Genomic DNA, 22049 nt, shown 5'->3' on the forward strand with positions numbered 1-22049 from the left:
ACTGGGATTTCAACTGCATTTACCATGGTGTGCAGGAGGTGTGGACACTCATTCCTGTGGGCTGTCTAAGCTGCATTTTTACACTGTGTTGTTTTTGATGATTCTGCTGTGCAGAATGTCAAACAGCTCACAGGAAAGTACAATGTTGACTGGCTTTGGTTGCAGTCTCACATTTTTATTTGACTGGCATTAGTAGCTCTCTCTCAGAGTAGTTCCCTTTCCATTGCTTCTGCTGCTCTTCCTTCCCACCTTCGTGTTGCATTGTGCCACTCTTGGAATTTGTAGGGATAAACTAGTTCAATTCACTAGAACAGTGAGGAAATAACTCCATGATACACCATTGAACAGACTTTGCTCCTCTGCTATTTACTGTGTTGCTGCTTGCTGTGGGACCAGACAAAGTCAAAGGTATGACAAAGAGGAGGAATCTTGTGTGTGGGAAATTTTGGCTGAGTAGAACTGGGTTTGAGGGAGAGGGTTTGTGGGGAGCCTGGTTGGACATGACCTTCCCCTTCTGGTGGGATTCAGGAGTGGATTCAGTTGGGCTGAAACACCTCAGTTGGACCTGTTGCTTTTATTTGTATGCCAGACCTGAGGTGGCATCCATGTATGCTTAATTGTGGTGAAAGCAAGGGGCTTGAGACTTCAAAGGTCTTTTTACAGCATGGTGTAACTTATTTTATCTTAAATGTCACAGTAATCCCACAGTGATGTGGGTACTTGATGCAGCTGCTCACCAGGAGCTGAGCCACTGCTGCTGAAAGAGCTGACTGGGTTTCACAGGTGTTAATGCACAGACTCCTAAGGGGGTCAAGACACAGTCTCTAAATGCAAGAAAAGAGTGATCTTTTCAGGCTTAATTTCTGTGAAGCAAAGAACACCTCAAAAACTGATCTTATGTTTGGGTCAAGGAATTCATTATGTTTTGAAAAGCATAAAGCAAAGACTAGATATCTGTGTGACAGCATTACAGATTTCAGAGGAAATAATATTTGGTTTTCTTAGCTGCTAAATGATATGAGGCACATGAAATCCCTCTTAAAATGAGGGATGAACTTGAGGAATTTCTGTCTAATTACATTTTTAGTGAGATGTGCCTCTTTCAGAAAATAATAGATATTTTTGAATCTGTTTTTAGATTGCATCCACAATGTTAGTGTTCTCAAAACATCTGTTTGTTTCTCAACAGATATAAAAAACACCTAAAAAATAAAAATGGCTGAACTGGAGCATGGAACGTTGTTTTCAACTCCTCGGATTAGTGATGGAGGTATGTGTGCTATCATGTTCAAGTTTAATTGTTTTATTAACTGCCTATGAAACACTCTGTGCAACTAATAGGTGCATACAGAAGCTCTCTGATCATGGTCTTTACATAGAGAAACCCACAAAGGGGGCTTAAAAAAGCTGCCTAAAGGCCTAAAAACTGGGAGAAAGGAGGTTATTCCTACTAAGCTCACAGGGAAAAAGGAAGAATTTAGTGGATCAAACTACTGAATGCTTTTTGTTTAAGGTATATAGAGAATAAAGAAATAGTCTTAATACAAGATCAGAGCTATAACCTGCTTAGCATAACACTGACCTGGTGGAATAATTGGTGTGATGAGAAGACGAGTGGTGAGAAAATGAGGCCTGGGGAGCAGGAGGGAAGGAGGGAGCCTTCCCTCCTCTCTGCAGGTCGTGTGTCCTCTCCCCCTGCACGGGGCTGCCTGTGGAACTCTGGATGCTGAGGAGGAGGGGGAAGAAGCCTCAGTTCTGTTCTGAATGGCAGCCTGGCACAGTCCCCTGAGCCAGGAAATGTCCATAAACACTGGGCAGCTCTGTCTGAGGTTGCCTCAGAGGTTCTCTGCTTCTGTTGACAAATCCCATTCAGGCAGGGTTTGCAGTCCTGATTTTCTGGATCTGTTCTGATGTAACTGTTGGTCTGTGTGGCTGGAGATGCAGTGGGAAATGGAACTGCAACTCATCCCCTTTGCATGGGTTTGGTAGTTTTTATACCTCTGAGAAAAAAAATCACTCCTGTTGCTCAATCCATAGATCACAATAAACATTGGGGCAGTTTTCTGCTTGCTGCAAGAAGAATGCATATATTGAAATTTAGGTATTTCTGTATTAGAAGTTACTAAAATTCCAGTAAATGCAGTTTAAAGTGAATTCATAATGAAATTCACATGTAAACAATGCTTTTGAAACTTTTTGTAAACATACAGCTGGTTACTGTTTCTTATATAATTCTCATTTCCCAACTAACAGTTTCTGTTATGGAAACTTTTGGTGTTTAAAATGTACTGGTTCTAATTTCTATCTATAATGCTTTCATTTTATGACTCACACTTGAATTATTTCTCCAGAATTTGAAATGACCTTATGTGTTTTATGTGACAACTAGAAAATCCAGTGATTCCTGCAAGAAAGGCTCTTTGCAGCCAGAAGTACAAACCTGTTGACTATAAACATCTGTATGAACTTGCTGCAGAGGCAAAAATGGCCTCTGAAAAAACTCAGTTAAAGGTAGGATTTTTGTATTACTTGTTATGTGAATGCTTTTGAAGCTCAATGATCATATTTCTTCCAGCCCCAAGGAATCTGAGAATGAACAGGGATAACAAATTGGTTCAGCCAAAGGGGGTCAGATAGGAGAGTTTAACACATCCAAATCACAGTAACACTGGGATAATGTCAATGTTTTGACTTTCTTTGAATCAGAGATGCAAAATATGTGTGGATTCTGCTTCCTCAAAAGACAGGAAAGGTTTGTATTTGAGTGCTTTGTGGAAACTCATCCAAACTTATTACTTAAAATCAGAGGCAATGAAGAATTTATGGGAACAAATGGGAAGGTTGACCCAGACAATAAACTAAACAAAAAGATATGAAGCAAGGATTTCCAAATGTTAAGCTGAGGTAGATCCTAAAATAAAATTAAAAGTGTTTAATAGCCATAAAACGTAAATGTGGAGTTTGACAGAGAGGTATAAATAGGTGCAGTAGTGTTCATGTGGTAAAGACCACAGGAATCTGTTTAATAGTACAGAAGGGTGACAGTGAATGAGAGAAAAAATGCATATTTATATACTTCCTTCAATACAGGAAGCATTGCTTCCTTTAATGCATGGAGGGATCATATACCAAAGGTGCTGGCAGATATTTCTTCACAGATTGGCAGCACAAAATTTTACTGAATTCATCCAAACTTTATTTTTTCATCTTTCTTTTGGGTTTTCACCTTTTCAAGTGTTTTCCAACTGAGTAGGTAGTAAAATATATATATTCTGAAAGCTCCACAGAGAATAGTATGTGTTCCCACCTACTACTTTTTGTTGCTGATTCAAGCTATCCACATTTAGAAGAGCTGGGTTACTCCTCCTTTGAGGCAAAACCAAAGAAAGAAATGGTAAATCAATTGGTGGCTGTTTAAGAAATAAAAAGACAGCACACGCAGGAAAAAAGGGTAATATTGCAGCAGTTACACATAAATACGTAAATGACATTACTGTTGCTACAAAATAACTTCAAGAGCATATGTTAAGATGGAGTTTTGTTTCACCTTAGTTTTAGAACCAATTTGAAGATGTATGTATTTTCAGATTGCTTTAAATAAAGCATTCTGTTTGCTGAGGTCTATTTTAGTCATCTAATGGTAACCAAGAGGAAGCTGTAAGTAACTTTTTCAAGATGAAAATAGGTAAGCAATAAAAATAAGAAGACATTATGTTTGATTTAGAAGCATTGTAACGTACTGGTTGAGAGCATGGCACGGGTGTGTTCCAGCTCTCTTCTGGTACAGCCACACATGCAGGTTCCTTGTTTCTCAGCCACAGTCACACAGTGTCTCCATGGCCCCTTTTGCAGCTTCTTATCCCAATAATACCCCATAACCAAGTTTGCTGCCAAGCACAGTGGATCAGCCCCATTCCAGCTGCTCTCCCTTATGAGACTATCTAGGAACCAGGTCTGTTCAACCAGGTGTGCAGAACTCAGGTCCATCTGAGGTGGGGAAATGTTTCTAGTTTCAGAAGTAGGATTTTAGCTTTGATGGTGGTGACTGAGGGGCTGTGATTGGAGAATTGCTGGGCCCCTCCTTGCCTGGCTGTGAGTGCTGCCCAGCCCAGTCCTACAGCTTTCCCTGCTGGTGTCCCTGGCCTGGGCAGGGCAGGAGCAGGAACACGCTGGGGGCCCTGCCCGTGTGTCCTGTGGGTGTTCAGTGCTCTCATGCCTATGGGTGACTTTGTGCAGCTTGCCCTGGGCGGGACAATTGCAGGTTGATTCCACCTGAGCCAAGTGAAAACCCAGCATTTTTGACTCAGAACATCATTCCTTTGTTGAACTAGATGTGGAGTGAGATCTTTATTCATTTCTCCCTGTTATGAACTAGGACGAGGCTTTCCCATGGTTTTTTCTTGTCCTGCTTCCATTCTACCATTATCTGCAGGAAGGAGGTTCTGGGCAGGGGAAAAAGGGGCCTGTGTGTGAATTGTGGGAGCTGCTGGAGTCAGGAGTTGGCTGGGATAGGGATGGGCAGGTGTTCTGGAGGCAGGGGATGGCGAGGCAGCACAAAGAGCAGGAGCAGGAAAGGAGCTTTGTCCTCTGTATGCACTGAGAGAGAGGCCAGGGACAGTCACAGTGGCAGGAGGGTGAGAGGAGGAAATGTCTCAGGGATGTCTGGCAGCCACAGGCTTTGATCCCTGTTCCTTCACTGCTGGCTGGCCAGAGTCTGTGGCTGCCACTTCAGCAGCCTCCCCCTGGCACCTTTTCCTCTGGCTTAAGCACTAACTCCATCTGTCTCAAAAGCAGGTATTCCTATTTTATCTGAAGTGTGAAGCAATGTTTTTGTGAAGCCCTCAGTTTCAGAGCCTCTTTAATTGGATAGATTTTGTAAAAATACTTTTTTAGTCATACATTTTTGAAATTCTTTTTCTTGAAGGATACGCTTTTGCTCTTTCATCTTCCCACCTGTAAGAATGTTTCTTTCTCCTGCTCATCTTCCCCCCTGCTTCACCTCTGGGAAATAGGGATGGAAAAGGAAAGAAGAAAATGGACTGCATTTTTTTCATTTTCTCCTCTCATTTAATTGTGACTTGAAATGGAATAAGCTTCCTTTTCCCCATGAAAACTGGTTACACTTGAACACATTGTTCTTCAGAAAAAAGTTTTTAGAAAAAAAGTTTTGAAAAAAGCCGTTAGGTTCATCATTCTGTAGTAAAATTTCCAATATGAGGGCATTTGATAAAGCTGTTGAACAGATTCAAAATACAAGCTTTAATTTTCCCTGCAGATTAAAAAAACAGAGCAAGTTTCAAAAATTACCAAAGAGCAAATGCTGCTGAAACAGCACCGGCAGGTGTGGTGGCAGGAGCACAGGAGGCTGAGCCAGAGCAGGTAAGAGCTGAGGAGCCTGCAGGAGTCCCTGCTGAAGGCAGGTGTCAGCAGCCAGAGTTTGGGTGTGGAAAGCTTTCAGTTCTGGTTCCTTTGGAGTCTGTCTCTGGATGTGTGTGTTGAGTTCACACTGAGGACAGGCACCACTGGCACTGCTCTGTCTGCTGCCCTGGGTACTGTACAGACACACATCAACAGCAACCTTTGGGGCTTTCTTGCCACCTTCATGTCCACGTCCTTCACTTCATCCCTTCCCAGGCAAAGAATCCCCTTTTTAATTAATTATTTGAGGCTTATCATTCTCGCAAATAAAATTAATAAGAAATTAAAGCTTCTGTAAAATCCATGTTTATACCTTCCAGGCAAAAAGTAGAAGGAGAAATAAAGACTTTTCTTGATGAAGAAAGTCATAAGCACAACTTCTTTTTGGATTTGAGGGACTTGGGTAAGAATTTTTATTAATTTCTTAATTATTATTTTAAAGTCAAAATTATCTCGATTGTTTGTTTGAGTTTTTAAAGCCCTGTCTTGACAGATTTAGATTTGGAGAGCACAGTGCTGTGTAATATTTTGTGTGTCTGAGAAAGCTTTCTTTCATTTGGATCCAGAGCAGGAATTGTCCAGGCAGTGGGACACTTACCAAACAAACACTGTAGTTCCTGTCTGGCAGCTAAAGGAGGATTTAAAACTCCAGCTGGCAGAAATGCAGCATTCCCTCTCAGAAGAATCTTGTCAGAAACCTGAGATCGATTCATTTGAGATGTTACAGCAGGTTGGTGTTTTAACTTTATTTTTACAATTTATTACCACCATATTTTTACCGTTTGCATTTATTTTTGTTGAACTTTGAGGGTAACTTCTCTACTTGCCATGTAATAGATCTCTGCTCACTAAAATCTGTAAAAGTGTAGCAGTGTAGGGCTGGAAATCTGACTGTTTTTAAATAAGAGGTTTCGTGTTGTAACAAGATAAAGAAGTAACAGTAACATGTTTCATGAAATAGGTCAAATCTGTGAAGAACCAGCAGAAGGCAGTTTTGGAAGGTCTTGTCCTTGAAAGTCTGGCTTTGGAGAGAGAGCTTGAAGACTATAAAGCAAATGTAAGCTTTTCCTTATGAGTTCAATTAGCAATTTCTTGAGAGAGAAAATATGATGCAGAGCAGTGTTCTGAGCAGCGTCTCTTCATTGCAGGCATTAGCGGGCTCTTTTGAGGAGAAAAATGGGCTTTTCCATGAAGTTCCTGCCGAGCTGCTGTCTCTGGAATGCCCTTACCCTGACCTGAAGACCTTGGTGATCCAGGAGTACCAAGAGCTCGCCAGTGGATACTGGGCGAGGCTTCAGGAGGTCGACCAGCAGTTGGAAGCTTTATCCAGGTAAGGGCAGGTTTGTGCATGACTTTCCTTGGGGATAAGAGTGTCTCTAACGTCCTTTATAAGGTGTAGGTGCTGCAGTTGGCTTTGCCCTTGGAGCTGGTGCTGTTTGGTGCAGAGCAGTGCAGGCTCTGCCCAGCTCTGGGGCTGGACAGTGGGGAAGTGTTTACACAGCTGAGGGTGGAGCCGGGCCTTGCCAAAGCTCTCTGCTGAAATAACAAGCAACATAGTTGGTGGGATAAGGAACCAACAATCTGCTGTGTATCAAATGTCCTCTTCACATGCTCTTGCAGGAATAGAAGTTACTCTTTCTGCATGGTAATTGCTATCAAATTTATGACAGAAAAGTGCAGGCTTTCTGAGACACTTTCAGAAGGTTTTTATCTATAAAGCAGATAAAAAGGTCCAATCTTCTCACAAGTTTTGGATCACTGCAGTAGTTGTCATCACAAAGAAACGTAGAAAATGTATATAGCTCTGATTCAGATTAAGTGAAAGGAGGAGAGATTTTTCTGTAAATGAAACACTTTATAGAAAGAACATTATTCATAATGATCTTGAAATGTAACAAACCTAAATAATAATAGTGTAAAGCTTAGCCTTTCTGCTGAGACTGTCTAGAGTACAGGAGAGATACTGAGTTGCAGATACTGGACAGGCTTTGCCTTCTTTTTGCCATCTCCTGATATTCCTCTGGCTTAGGATGGGTTTGGGTTTAAAGGCTGAGAAGGGGGAGGTCAGTGGAAGGGTTGGAAGCCTGGGCAGAAGAAGCTGGGGGAGAGCAGGGAGGTCCCTTGGTTTCTGTGGTAAAACAATGGCACACTGCTCCCCAATCTCTCTGTTTTCTGTCTGCACCTCCAGTGCAGCACCTGATCTTCTGTCCCTGCTGCTGAGATGGTTGGGGGTGCTGGAGCAGGTTCAACGTCTTGGGTGCCACAGAAACTGATGTTACGATCTACTTACCTTTTGTACAAATTGTACAGATATTCTGTAGGTTCTTCTTCTGTTACTTGAAACCTGTATGTTATTACTGTAGCATCCTAGCTGTTATAACATGATACTTATTACAAATTGCTTTGATTTATCCCATATTTATAGCATTTATTAAGCAGCAAGTGGCAAATTTACAGCAGTTGCTTTGCTGCTGTCTCTGATAGTTTGTTACAGTTGCTGTTACAGACGTTTTAACAACCTCAGTGAGAACCTGTGACAAATGCTAAATCATTAAATATGTACTAAGTCTTTCTAGTGGTTTTAATTAAAATTGTGTTAAAATTTATAATGAACACAATTTTATTGAGAATTCATAAATTTAAATCCTTGACCCACACAGAATGTATGCTACTGAATAGCACATCAATGTAGACAACAGAACCTGTGAAAATGGTTGAAAAATCTATGGTAGTATTTTCACTGATCATAGGCCAGGTGTGAATTCAGGGCTGGAGCTAGGTAATTTTACACTGATAATTCAAGAATATCAAGACTTAAATATAAAATGCCATATTTTCAAGGGAAATAAATGCAGTTGTAGCATGAACACGTGTGCAGTGGTGCTCTGAAGGGATGAAGTTGTGATCTCTAGATGGGAGCACCAAAAGGGATGTAACTGGAGGAAATGCTGGAGGTAGTGGCAGCAATTTGCTGAGAGGAATGTGAGGCAATACTGAGGGGCAAGAGAGCCACTTTGGGTCAGCATGTGCCAGAACTGAGAGCTGGGAATTTAGGGAATCATAAATGAACCATCTGCAATTATCTCAGGCAATTTATTTAAAGCTAGATATTGGGTTTTTTGGAGACCAGAAGGCAAGCAAAATCTTTAATGTATTGCTCATTTATGTTTCTATTATTTTATCCACAGCAACATTAAAAATGTGTTTTCAATTAAAAAAAAAGCAAGACTCTGTTCTGGTAGCATTGCTTACTTCCAATATCTGGGTTTATAAAAGATATGACACTCTTTGTCACTTCTTACATTTGTATTGGTTAATTTGCATGGGAATATTCTATGAGTTTGCAAAGATGCAGCCTTGTGATTGAAGTATTCTATAATTCATCAGGCAGCCTGTGATCCAAGTGGCACAGATAATATTGCTGTCAGAAATTGGAGTGACAGGTCCTTGACCTTGGTGTGTATCCCCTGTGCTCTACTGATTAATACAGCCTTAATGAAGCCTTTGCAGTTATTGTCATTGCTCTGTACCCACAGACACCAAACATCCTCCTGCAATACACTTCTTCCCTCATTTTGGTGATTTGAGAAGTTGCTCAATAGTACAACTTGACTCTCTGATAACATGGTAACCTGGTCACTTCAGCTGGGGATTACTGCTCTGTCCTTCTTTCATCATATGCTTGAATGTACAGTGAAGAAACCTTCAGTTGATGCTACTCTGGCATTGCACATGCCATTTTTAAACTGTAGAGACTGTCTGGAACAGAGAATTTAGAAAATGCACATAGAATGTCCAAAAAAGAAAATTCAGACTAAGATAATATGCTTGTCTCTTCTGTGTGCTTTTCAGTGCCACTAGAGTGCCCATTGCAGTGGTCAGTGCTTTTAGAAATGGAAGAAAAACTTGAGATTTTTTTCAAGCCTAGTATGGGATTATAATATTTTATAATCTAATTTAATTCCTTTTACTGCTGCTAAACCACAAGTTTTTGTTTTTGGGAAATACCTGGGTCCTGAGATATCCCACAAATCGTGGACTTGGAACTGATGTGTGTGTTATAGCTGCTGATTCTCTAAGCACTATTAAATTTTTGCCCAGGAAGTCTGAATTATTAAAATCACTGAAGGATGAATGGAGTATTGCAGACTCAGCACTGCATCCTCAGCATCCTTTCAAATGAGTGGGAGAGCAGGACCCAGTCAGGTACCTGGGGCTGCTCTTTGCAGCCTGTTCCCGGGATGTCTGTGGTACAACAGTGCCATAGTTGGTAGCAGGGGTTGCCATCTCCCTTGGTGGCACTGAGGCAGCCCGTGTGTCTGCAGATCCAACACCACAGCGGTGCCAGCACACGCTGCTGCTGCGAGGGATCTGCGGGGATTACAGGGACAGGGGAGCTTCCTCTCGGAGCTGTTTGTATTCTTTGGGACGTGTAAAGCCAGGGATTAATGCCGGGTAAATCTGTTTCAAAGGAAGCAGCTGCCTCGGGGCTGTCGCAGAGAAGACAATTGCTGTGTTTCAGCTCCCAAACAAACCCCAGCCTGTGCTGTGCTCCGGTACAATGCTGCACGCAGGGGAAGCTGCATTTCGAATTTGGGTCATGCTTTCTGCCTGGCAAACGTTTGTCGATATCTTGACACTGCAGAAACCTGATATTACCTTGACTCTTCGTGTCAAACGTGTTGTAGTTTGCAGAGGTGGTGTAGGTGAGCTGTTCCTCTGTGCATTTTCGCGGCAGTGTTGCTGAGGTGCCGTCTCGGGTTCCCTCCGCAGGATGTTGAGATTCCCCGTGCGTTTGCTGCTGGGAATGCGCTGGGCTGGGTCAGCCTGATTTTTTTTTTTTGGTCCTATTTGTCTATGAGCAGCTGACAAAACCTCAGCACAGCTGACAGATTTTGGCACAGCTGACAAACCAAGGCATTGGCAGTCAGTTTGTTCCTACTTACAATAAACTACTTGTAGCTGTAGCTCCAGCTGATTGCTCCCCAGAGGATCTTCCACAAGCCTTAACTTCTCCCCCTTGTAGTGGCTGGTGATCCCTCTGAGTGAAGGCTGCCAGGGTTATACGGTGATTCTTCTAATACACAAATGAACAAAATGTTGGGGCTAGAAAGACAAGGATTATAGGTGTTATCTTAAAAAATATTTTTGTACTCAGTTCAGATCAGTAGGAGCAATTGCAGTGAAAGAGATCTAAATCATAGCAAAGAATAATTAATTTGCTCATTAAAGTTATTCTTCAGAAATCCTATGTCTCAGAATATCAAATTATAACACACATTCTAAAATTAATAAATGATGTGATTTCATAGAAAAGCTCCCTCTAAAGAAGAGGGAGGAGTTTAAAACATTGATTTCTGAGGATCAGCTGCAAGACATTTCTCTCAGAGGCAGTAAATGCTGCAGGAACAGCCCATCCTTCCTGTGCCAGCCCTGTGCCCAAGCTCAGGGGTGTCTGTGCTGCTCCAGGCCTGCAGTGTGCAGTTATGGGCTGTTACAGCACTGCTCCCTCTGGGTAGGATTCCTTAGGCCCATTTCCCTTCTGGGGCCCTATTTCTGCTTTAGGCTTAGGGTATGAAACCACCCAACTGAGACACCTATATCCAGTGTCTGCCAGGGAAATTCAGCAGGCACTGTACAGAAACACTTCCATTGCAGTTCTGCTTTGGCTGGTGTTGTTTCACTGTTACCTTGTCTCCAGCCTTTGCTTGTCACTGAAGATAAACTTTTTATAGGAGCTGCATCTTTGCTCTCCCATTTCAAGGCTGCCTCCTGTTCTTTTCAAGAGGACTGGGTTTAATAGCAAACTTCTGGGTCCTAGAAATAGATTGTTGGGTATTTCACATAGTTAATAAGAAGAGAAAGTTTTCACTTATTTTCCTATCTCATGTAAGCTTGTCACCGAACTTGCCAGAAATGGTTTGTTGTTGGGTGAAATGGTTTGTTGAAATGGGATATCGTGTCTTTGCATTCTTGAGATGTGTCTGCAAGTGAAGCTTTCCCTTCATAAAGCTGACAGGTGTGGGGATGTTCCCTGCTGTGTCCCTCACTGTCCCCAGTGCTGTGAGTGGGGACAATGCACTGCAGGTTTACTGTGCAATGTGTTACAGAAAAGTTGTGTTAAACTGGGTTACACAGAATTGTTTCTTAATACTAATGTTCACTGTTTTCTCCTCGGAGATAATGCTGGATCACACAACGAAGTCTAGTTTAATATTAATTACATATGAGCAGCTCACAAAACCCCCCTTTCTGAAGTACCTGTTTTTTCTGCTTTTTTCTGCCTGCATAAGGGTAAGGCTGTTCCAATGCCTTCCTGGATGCAGTGTATGGAATACTGAGGCACTGCTGCTGGCTCAGGCAGTCCAGGAACTGCAGCAGCTGGAGGTGGCAGGAATTCGAGGTGGGGGTTACAGAATCTCATGATTGCCATCTTTTAATTATCCCTAGGCTCTTAGTCACTTCTGAAACCAGGTCACTGGGCTAGAGAGACCTTTTGGTCTGACTCAGTGTTGCTGCTGGGATGTTAATGCTGACAGTGACAGCCTGACATTAATCCCTTGGGGGCCAAGAGTTCAGATTGAGGGTAAAATCTGAGCTACTGAGTCCAAGCCCATGGTACTCTGTTTTAGCTGGACGTTACTTGCTGCTCTGATTTTCGGGGATAGAGGAATGCAAGCTGATTGGTACAACTGCTATTCTAAAAAATGCTTTGCTGATGAGTTTATGGCTGTTAGGGGTTTGGTTTTAAACTGCATGCAGGGATTGTCACTTCATTCATTGCATTTTGATCATGTATTTAGTGCTCAGTGGTAGAGTCTGATCACCTTCTTCCTTTTTCACACTGTATTTTCCCATGTGGGGTGACTGACTCTCCACTAACAGGGCATGTTGGAGAAACACAGTGTCAATAAAGAGCCAGGTTAGAAACTGAACAATTTGCTTGAATGTTGGCACAATAAATGGTCACATCACCAAAGCATTCTATGTTTGCTTTGTTTCATTAAATGAAACAAGCTCAGCTCTGACCCAACATCCAGTTTACAGCATCGGGACTGAGCCCACTGAAAGCTGGGGCTGTAAAAATAACCCAGAACTGAACTCCTCCTCTTCAGTGGTTAAGTTGTACTGGGGTGGATTGTTTTACATTCCTATAGGAACAGTGACTGGAATGAAGAAGATCAGTGGGTTTTCCAGGCTGTTATCAATCAGTATCCAAGTGATCTTCAGAGGAGGAGGACTTTGTACCTGGATATGCTGCAGAGATACCTTCCCCACAAATCCTGGCATGAGCTGGTCAGTGTTGGCTTAAATATTCCTTCAATTATACAAATTCTTACATAAATTATGTAGTGAGCAGTTGTATTAAAGAATGTTTATCGAAGTTTTTTTGTTTACAAATTTCTTAATTAAAAATTTTATTCTGCATAGTGAAGAAGAGATGTCCCTGTTTTCAAAATGCAGGACCTTTAAACCTACTGCCTCTTCAAAACAAGCCCTGGGGAGATTTTATAGTTCCACCCACTCTTACAGCCAAATTCACAAAATAATTTGTTAGCCCTGCTTTTGCTGTACTGTTTTATAGCCATGTCATGCTCCTCTGCTTCTCCTGGTGTTTTTATTTTTCATGAGGATGTAGAGCCTCGTCGCACTGTCTAGTAATAGTTATTTTAATTGTTCTGTGGCACATATATGGGAAGAAGAGTGAAAAGTTATCTCCTGCTCTCGGGTAGAGGCTATTTTTATATGTATAATGCCTTTCAAATTGATTGTTGATTCCTCTTATACTCCACAGTGAATAAGCACACAGCACTAATAGAGAAACCCATTTCAAGGCCAGAACACTTCAGGAACTCATAAGGAAAGTAGGAGGCTTTTTTTATCTCTGACTGTATTTTTAGACCATCTACTTCCCTGTGTTTGAGGAGTGTCTAGTGCAAAGGAGTGACAGTGAAGTGATACTGATAATTAGCCTGAGTTTCATTAAAAATGAAGTTCTTATGGATTTCGGACCTTTTGCCTTGGAGAACTGGGATGAACAGTCACGTGCTTTGGACAATGGAGGTGTATTTTAAGCACAGCCACTATTATTGGTTCTAATTCTTTGAAGGTTCATTTAAAATTTAAGAATGCTAACTTTAAAAATCTAACTCTGCATTGAGCCGATATCTCTTAGTATGTGCATTAGCATGACAAATAGGGAATGGTAAAACAGTGCTGAGAACCTGTTCTTAAAGTGTGTGTGTAACATTGGAATATCAGCCTGAGAGCCTTCCAGGCCTCCTTCCCTCCGTGCACGATGGTCAGTGGACAAGCTCCCAGTGCCTGAGCCTGTCAGAGCTCGTTGGAGAGGTCTGGTTTTGGCTGAGCAAACTCTCCATCCCATGACCTTTGTCTGAGCTTTGGCAGTTTGTGAGGCTGGGGCAGCAGCCCTGACAGAGGGAGCTGATCAGGTGGGGGCCTCGTGTTTGACCAAAGGGAACATCCAGGGCCATCTTCATCCAGCCACAAGCTGATGGGAATATCTGTGAGCCAGGCACAGTCAGCATCCCCTGCCAGAAGCCTGGAAATCAGCCTCTGGAATGGTCTCCTGGATACCTGTGAGCAGCCAGCCATCTCTAGAACCTCCTTCATCCCTGTAGCTTGTATTTTTGGGGATATAAGACAGGCTCAGGACTCAATGGCCTCGGTCTATGCAGCCTTACCTGCTACTACTTCTGTCAAAGTCTTGAAGCCTGAATGTCCTTGGGAACCTCTCTGAGTTAGGCCAAAGAGGGTGTATTTTGGATTAAACACTCCCCATTTTTGCTAGGTGGTGACGCTGGTGGTGGCACTGTGCTGCTTGGCAAGCTAAAATTCTGTTTCCAAATTCCCTGTTAGGAAAGAAGTGAGGCTGATTCTCACCTGTCCTGCTTTTGTACAGCTGTTTCAGTGTCCTGTTTCTCTGTAGATCACAATTTGCTAAGAAAAGCCTCATCTTGCTGGAAGTACTCAGTATCTCTGGAGATGTACTGGAAGGACATTGTATTTTATGTCCCTCAGGGCAGGAAGGGACCGTTGCATTCAATCCCTGTTGCAAAGGTGCAGTTCAGCAAAGAGCAGTGGGCCAACAGGGTGCTGGAGGGGCACATGGTGCAGGCAGAGAGGGCAGGGCTGGAGAGGGGGCACTGCCCTGGACACCTGGAACATCCCTGGCAGAGTGCACTGGCCCTGCATTGTGGGTTATTGGTGACAATATAATTAATTTAAGTATTCTCGAGGTTTGCAAAAATATCTAGAATAACTTTCTATTATTAATGCCTAGTTTTGAAACCCTTCTGCAATGCTTTCCTCTCTCAGGTTGCTCATGAGAAAGCTTGGGATCATTACCATTGCGTCAGGAACCAGCGCAGGGCCCTGCTGCTGAGCTGGGCTCAGGCCAGCAAAGCCTTTGTGCTCAGGGCACTGGCAACTGCTGCTGAAGCTGCTGCTGCTCAGGAGGCACAAGTGGTGCTGGCTGACTCCAGGCAGAAGCAACTGGAGATCTGTGCTGAGCTGAAAGCAAAGGTACGTTCGGTTATAGACCCACCACGAATCTGTTTCTCACTGAGAAATTCAAAATGAGGTTTTTAGATTAACACTAGTCTCTTTTCAGAGAAATAATGAGTATCTGTACACCCTTCTGTTTATTTTTAAGAATACTTTCCAAGACCTGAAACAACGGATCCTGTAACTTGTTTGCTCTTGCTATGGAAGCTTCACAATATTCTGAATTTACTGTGTTGAGAGGTGAAAAAAAAGATGAAAATACCTGGGTGTTTTTGGTAAGAGAGTAAAATAAAATGGGAGGAGCCTGGGTACAAGAGGAAGGTGTTGTGATGTTCATGCCTAAGGCATTTGTAGGAGGAATCCCATTTCTGGGCATGAGAGGCATGTTAAGATTTGTTTAAGCTGTTCTCTGTGATTTTTGACTTGCACAGAAATGAACATCTGAGAGCAGGCACGGTGTGTTATTCTCACTTTACCAACATTCTCTCTGCTGAGCCCTCACTTTGCAGTGAAATACTAAACACTTGATTTAGGTTTTCTACAAGTAGGAAAGCACAGTAAAACCTGTGCTGTGAGGAAGAATTTGGATGTTGATGCTAGTTTTTCACTTAGTAGTAACACAAAAGCCCTCCTGTCTCCTGTTCTGGAGCTGTCTGGTGTAGGAAGGTTTGACTCTAAACACTTTAGGGTTAGAAACTGTCTGGGCTTGACTCAGTGAGGAGTCCCCTGGCTCCTGTGGAGCCTTCCCTGGAGCCCCATGCAGGAAGGAGTGGTTCTCTGGAGCTGGGGGGTGTTTGGTGGTTTTTTTACCCAGGCCTTCCTTTCTGGAATGCCTGTGTGTCTCCTACCTGCACAATCAGAGATGGAAAGGCCATTTATTCCTGAACTGTGAATTTGAGTCACTTTTTCTTCCCCACAAGAAGTGACAAGCATGTGCTGGAGTACTTACATTGTTTCCATGGATCTTGAAATTCTCCCAGATGCATTGAACATCGTCTAAAAGTTTTTTGGATTCTGACCTCCTGTTTCCAGTTTGGAAACCTGGACCTGTTTGAAACTTAAACCTATTAGGCCTACACTGTTCAAGGGTGGCCTTCAAAGGGGCCTTTGTTAAAATGCCGAACGTTTGAACAAAAACAGCTCACCTGTTCCCCAGAAAAGAGGAATGAAAAAGGAACATACTTTTCATTAAAGGAGGATATCATTGTGACCTTGTTTTGATCAGCTCCACAGCTCAGAGGGCTGGAGGACGGAAGCTGAGGCTGGGTGAGGAGCTTGCTGGTTTTCAGAGGAATGATTCTGAACATATCTGTGGGTCCTCTTTGAGTCTGATGGGGAGATGTGTTTGAAAACTCCTTGTTTGCCCAGTTATAGTTCATTTTACAGACTTGTCTTTCTGCACTTCTGGACTGTACAACTACAGAGTGTTGGGCACGGAAAGTGGCTGCTGGGAGCTGTCAGGTGAAAGGGAGATCTCAGTCCAGTGAGCCAATTCGCATGGATAAAACCCACCCTGACAGGGATCCTAAGATGGCTGAAAAGGGAATCTGATGAGTGAGTGTGGAGCTGGAAATCAGGGATTAGGGCTGTTCTCCCACCTTTTCCCTTTGGCCATTGGTTGATTTAACATTTTGGTTTCACAAGTTTAGCATAAGGGAATCTCAGTCGTGTCACTTGGCCAGAGGGGCCGTGGAGTTGCTGTAATGACTTGGCTGTGAGCAAACTCTAATTATGCTTGTGAGAAGGTTGTATCTGGCTGAGAGGGACAGAGCTCTCCTTATTACAGCAGCAGGTTTCAGAGAAAGCCACAGCATTTCTGTGCCTATTGCCATCATCTGTAAAGGAAGTGATGGCACATGCAGTGTGAGATCTGTGATACCTGACAGGCTGTGCACAGCTTTAATTACTGTGCACGTGATATACCTAACTTCTATATAGTTCTTTTCCTCTGTCAACAACAAACCAAAGGTGCAGCAGGCTGAATAAAGAATACGTGATTTAAAGCTGGTTTAAATGCACCAGGAGCCATTGCACTGTGCCATTGGGGAGACTCCAGGCCTTGTGACTGACAGCAAGTGATAACAGTTAAAAAGTAAAGCAGCAGAGAAGTTAAATTATTATTTATAGCAGTTTTTACTTGGGGAAAGGACTTTCAAACTCTTATTCCATATTCCACCTCACAGAAGATCAATCTGTGTCCTTAGCAGAAATCAGAGTCTCTAAGGAGGAATTTTGGAACAACTCAAGAGGCTCAGGTGAAATAAATCACAAGGGCCATATGGTCGTCGTCTGAATGAAGCAAAGTGTGAAAGAATGATGCTGGGGAGGATGCACTGTGCATTCTGAGAGAGGAAATGTGTCTCCTGTACATATCTTTAACACCCCTGTTTGCCATGGGAAAGCAAACAAACAAACCCTGGGGGGTTACACTTGGATGAGTGATCAAGAGTCACTCAGTTTGGTGTGTACTGTGCAGATCTGCCCTTGTCACTGTGTAAAATATTCTTTCTGTGTAAAAATCCTCTTTCTAAACAACACAGAGAAGCAAATTTTTTCATGTCACAAGGTAGGTAAGGCATAAAGTGAGGAGTGATCTTTTCAGAGGGTGAGGAGGTGCTGCCTCACAGCTGGGTTTGGAGGGTTGAAGTACTTGCTGTGATACCTCTAGAAATTCAGTCGAGCCTTCTGCATGATTTCCAAACATTATTTTCCTATTGGATCTATCTTAAAATATTTGTAATCCAGTGCTTTCCCTCTTTGTATAAAACAATTAGAGAAGAGCACACGAGGGAAGACCTACAGCAGCAGACAGAAGGGCAGTTTGATCTCGTGTGTGATGCTTAGTGTGGGCTTTTCCTTCCTCAGCACAAAGCTGTGTGCCTGCCTGCCTGTCTGCCTTTAAATCTCTTCTTTGTTTTGAGTCCCAGGGTTAATCTCCCCTTCAGTGCTAAAATCTCTTGCAACACATTGTGAATTTTGGGAGAGCAGCTCTTGCATTCCTTATCCTGGCAGAAACTAAGATAAATTAATTTTGAAAGGAAAAGTGTTAGGTGAAATTAACTGGGATATTGCAAATTGTATAAAGCATGTTGCAGATTGCCTTCCTTTTCCATTCCTGTATTAGAGGAAAGAATATGTTAGTAAACTCAGGGGGGAAAAATATTTCCCTATTCAGCATATAGTCAAGTCACTGATTTAAATGCTCTGACTGCTAGAGGAGATCAACATTGAAGTATTAAAACTGAATGTAAAAAAAAAGTCTGTACAGGTATCACATCTAGTACTTTGCCTATAATCTGATCATTTTGAGGGACACTTAAAAAAAATAAATATTTGGATAGTGAGATACTTAAAAGAAGAGTTTTCTTTTTCAGAAGCATTGTCTGAGGTGACCCATTCATTTGTTAGACATAAAAAATACAAGGAAGCTTTAATAAATGCTCCAAAGTGGATGTGAGCAAGTATCTAAGACTTTAACATTCACCAAAGATGAGCCAGCTCTGATTCAGCAGTACATTTTTAATCCAGACCTAATAAACCTGGATTTAATAATTTGAGGTCAGCACAGCATTGATGAATTGTGTCTTTGGGGTCAGATGCAGCTCGTGCACAGCGAGTGTGAAGCACTTGCAGACGTTGGCTCTGCAGATTTGCCTTGCTTGTCCCTTCACCCCTCCTTTGCCCCTGTTTTCCTGGGCACCCTGTTCTCTCACACGATGTTATTTCTGAATCTATCCCCTCCTGTTGCAATCCTCTCCCAATGGATGCCCAATGTTTGCCTGTAGCCCATGTGGGCAGCACCAGGAGTGCCCAGAGCCCTGTACTCCAGACCAGGGCAAGTTGTTAAACCACTGGGTGTGTTTCTGTTGATCCTTCCCAGGACACTGTCACAAATTCGAGCTTCATCCATCCAAATTGCAAGCTTTTGGGACCAGGGGACTGCAGGGTGCCCTGCATGGGAGGAGACCAGGGGCTGACCTGTCAGCTCTGACATCTGTTGGAACAACCCATCACACCCAAAACTTCAGCTGAGCAGAGGAGCTCGTGGTGCCTCAGCCTGGGCTGGAGCATGCTCAGCTACCCAGCTGCTGGCTTGGTCAGAGCCTGCAGGGTCTGCAGTGTTTGAGACATGCACTTGTCTCTCAGATTTAGTCAACGTTGGCTGGTGGTCCTCAAAATTACTTGAGGATGGGTCTGCTGGACAAGCAGATAGTTAATGCAAAACGTATTTTCTTAGCATTATCTCCTTCAGCAAGGAAAGTGGCACTTCAGGCAAGAAAAATTGTGTTAAAATTTTGCAGTAGTAGAGGATCAAAGGGAGTCTCCTCCATATGGTGGCAGAGAGGACTAGGAGAGAGAGTACTGTATATAAAAGGATAGCAAATTCAGATAAGTAGTTGTAAATAGAAATGCAGCCTACTTAAGGTCATGCTTGTGTGAATATCTAAGCCTACATAATATTTAAACATGTTAATAAAGTGCTTACACTCCTGTTGTCAAGAACAGAAAGATGTTCTCTAATGCTGGCTGAGAAGGGAGGAACTACAGGGACAAGCTGTGAGGAGTAAACTGTTCACACACAGCCTTGAGCAAAGATGATTTGGTGTGGTGTCAAATCCAGGGAGCTGACAATGCTCCTGTATTGGATCCCAAGTTTCATCAGTCCTGATCCCAGCCCAGTTTCCTCACTGAAAGCAGTGTCTTGTTCCTCTTCAACTGAGGGTTGTGCTCCAATGCTTTTCTCTCATATCCCTTTTTCAGATTTAAACACTTGTACAGCTGAATACAATGTTCTGTTAACAATCAAAACAGTTACTTTTAACCACTTCTCTGATTTTTTTTTTGACCTCTTAGAGGTTGCCTGTGGAGCACAGGCTGTTCAAGAGTACCCATCAAAAATCTACTGGGGATGTGAACTTCCATTGTTTTTCTAATCACAGCCAGAATGAGATTATCTTCTGAGATTAACAAACTTGTGAGTGTATTATTTGTTAATTATCCCATTGCCAAATGCTCTAATACTACTCTAATGCTTCTCAGAGGTCTTGTGCAAGCCAGCCAGAGGCAGAAACTGTTAGCTTTTGCCATTTGCTGCTTGTCATTTAAGACCCTGTGGAGTCTGGATGTGATTCCAGGTGCTGTTCAGAAGTTTTCACGGTCGAAGAATCACCAGTCTGGAGAAAAAGGGGCAGATTTTTAGAGTTGAAAGTTAATGGAGACTTCAGATCACCACCTGCTAATACCACAGTTTTTGTTGTTAATGACATGTCGTGTTGATAATGCTGATGTTATAACTTCATGTCCAGCTATGTGGTCCTAGGAGGGGCTGCACTCCCCACACACAGAAATACAGAGGAGTTCTTTGCTGGGACAGGAGAGCTTGGGCCTGTCCCCAAGGAGAGGGAGCATCTCACTGCTGACCTGCTGTTTGTGTACCTGCTGCCCTGTGCCCCCTCTCATGGGGGGGGTGTGTGTTCCTATTTAAAATTAGGTGTTCACATGGGTTTTGAATGCTGTGGAGCTGATGGCCCCCAGAATTTTAAGCCTTGCACCACAGAGCACAGACAGCAGGGCAGCTCTGGGCTGGTGCCACCAGCCTGTGAATGAAACCTCTGAACAGCAATGGTTCCTGCTGATCATCCTGTGCAAGGTGGAGCCCCCTTGTACACCTGAACTACCTCCAGCCTCCTTCCACGGTGGTGAGTCCCTGACACAAGGGCTGTTTTGGACATGCTGGCAGTTCAGGAGGTTACTGACATATGATGCTGATAAAAAAGCACTTTCTAAATTTTAAAAAATGATAACTTTTTCACATTGTTTGGACAAACTCCTCCACTCTGTAATGCTTCAGACCCCAGGGAACTGTTCTTAATATGCACTTTAATTTTTCCCCTTTTCTAAGCTCTAGTGTTCACACCCTGAGGCACCCATCTCATTAGCTTTCCATTTAGGAATATATGCATACACTTTCTATTCTTATTGTATTTCCAGGAATAACACTGTTAATATTTTATGTTTCAGTCTGTACTGGGTTTGAAGTGCAAGTAATTCTATTTTTTTTAATTTTCAGTTGATACAATTACACATCAGTAGCAGGTCTCCTATATGTCCCAGTTTCTTTGGCAATGTCAGCTTTGTTGGGACAGAATTTTTAGTAGTTGTTGGATAGACATTTCTGTATAATTAGTGAGTTAAAGGTTAGTTTTGTAACACAGTCTTCTATTGTCCTGTTTCATTTGTAAAATATTTAAGTCTAAGGGATTTATTATCCCATTAACCCAAGTGGAATTTATGTGCTTCTATTAACCCTGGGAGAAATTACCTGGGTGAATCCTTGCTCTTCTATGGGAGACTGGGTCTTTAACTTTTATTTTCTTCTGTATTTGCCTTCCCTTTCCTTACAAAGCTTTCCTTTCTTTCCCCTGTCAGAATGGCAGGGAGTTGCTCAGGCAGAAGACACAGATCAGCATGTGCTGCTTTTATCTGAAGTGTTAACGACCGAACTATATTGCAAGTGAAGAGGCTGCACTGCTGACAATAAAAGTCACCTTTTAATGAGTTTTCCATGTTAATCTTCTATTGATCTCAGTTTGACCAGTTCTAGAGGAGATAGAAAGTAATGACCTGCTCTAGTGTAGGGAAATGAAAAGTTTGCCAAATTTATTAAATCATCTTCCTCATTGGCTGATGTGTCCATTAGGAACTGAGCTCAGAAGAACATCCTCACTGAAGAGCTGATGCTGCAATCCTTTAGCATATAACTTCTTATCACTTAAAGACCTTTTACATCTGCCTTGCCTATTTCTGTTTCTCAGGACATGCTAGAAAGGCATAGCTCTAAAATGCCTTTTTCTCTGTAAACAGAATTCCTTAGGTCACCAACTTGTTCTGAGGCTGCAGTCCTTATTTTAAAAATGTGAAGGAGAAATGTCATGGTTGACGTGGTTGAAATCCAAATTTGCAGTTGAGAGGCATTTTTCCCCCTCAGTGCCTTGTGGCTTCCATCTGGAAGAATGAAGAGGTATCTCTGCCTTGCCATAAATGGGATGACTCTCAATTCTATATTCAGCAAGACACTGAGCAGAGAGGATGGTGATGATGCA

The 22049-nt window shown here is 42.6% G+C and overlaps 1 protein-coding gene across 2 annotated transcripts in view; it reads left to right on the plus strand.

Moving 5' to 3' along the window:
• The window catches only part of CCDC148 (coiled-coil domain containing 148), a 50791-nt gene that overhangs the window by 13794 nt on the left and 14948 nt on the right, over positions 1 to 22049 (plus strand). For both annotated transcript variants that reach the window (XM_027695835.1, XM_027695833.1), the window contains exons 4-12: positions 1190 to 1270; positions 2390 to 2511; positions 5276 to 5379; positions 5739 to 5821; positions 5985 to 6148; positions 6380 to 6475; positions 6567 to 6748; positions 12576 to 12714; positions 14758 to 14964. In XM_027695835.1, the coding sequence (XP_027551636.1) occupies positions 1216 to 1270; positions 2390 to 2511; positions 5276 to 5379; positions 5739 to 5821; positions 5985 to 6148; positions 6380 to 6475; positions 6567 to 6748; positions 12576 to 12714; positions 14758 to 14964 (1152 nt within the window). In that variant the 5' untranslated portion in view covers positions 1190 to 1215. The remainder of the gene's footprint in view (positions 1 to 1189; positions 1271 to 2389; positions 2512 to 5275; positions 5380 to 5738; positions 5822 to 5984; positions 6149 to 6379; positions 6476 to 6566; positions 6749 to 12575; positions 12715 to 14757; positions 14965 to 22049) is intronic.

This window comes from Neopelma chrysocephalum, unplaced genomic scaffold, assembly GCF_003984885.1.
Source record: "Neopelma chrysocephalum unplaced genomic scaffold, ASM398488v2 Primary Assembly neopelma1_103b, whole genome shotgun sequence".
NCBI lineage: Eukaryota > Metazoa > Chordata > Aves > Passeriformes > Pipridae > Neopelma > Neopelma chrysocephalum.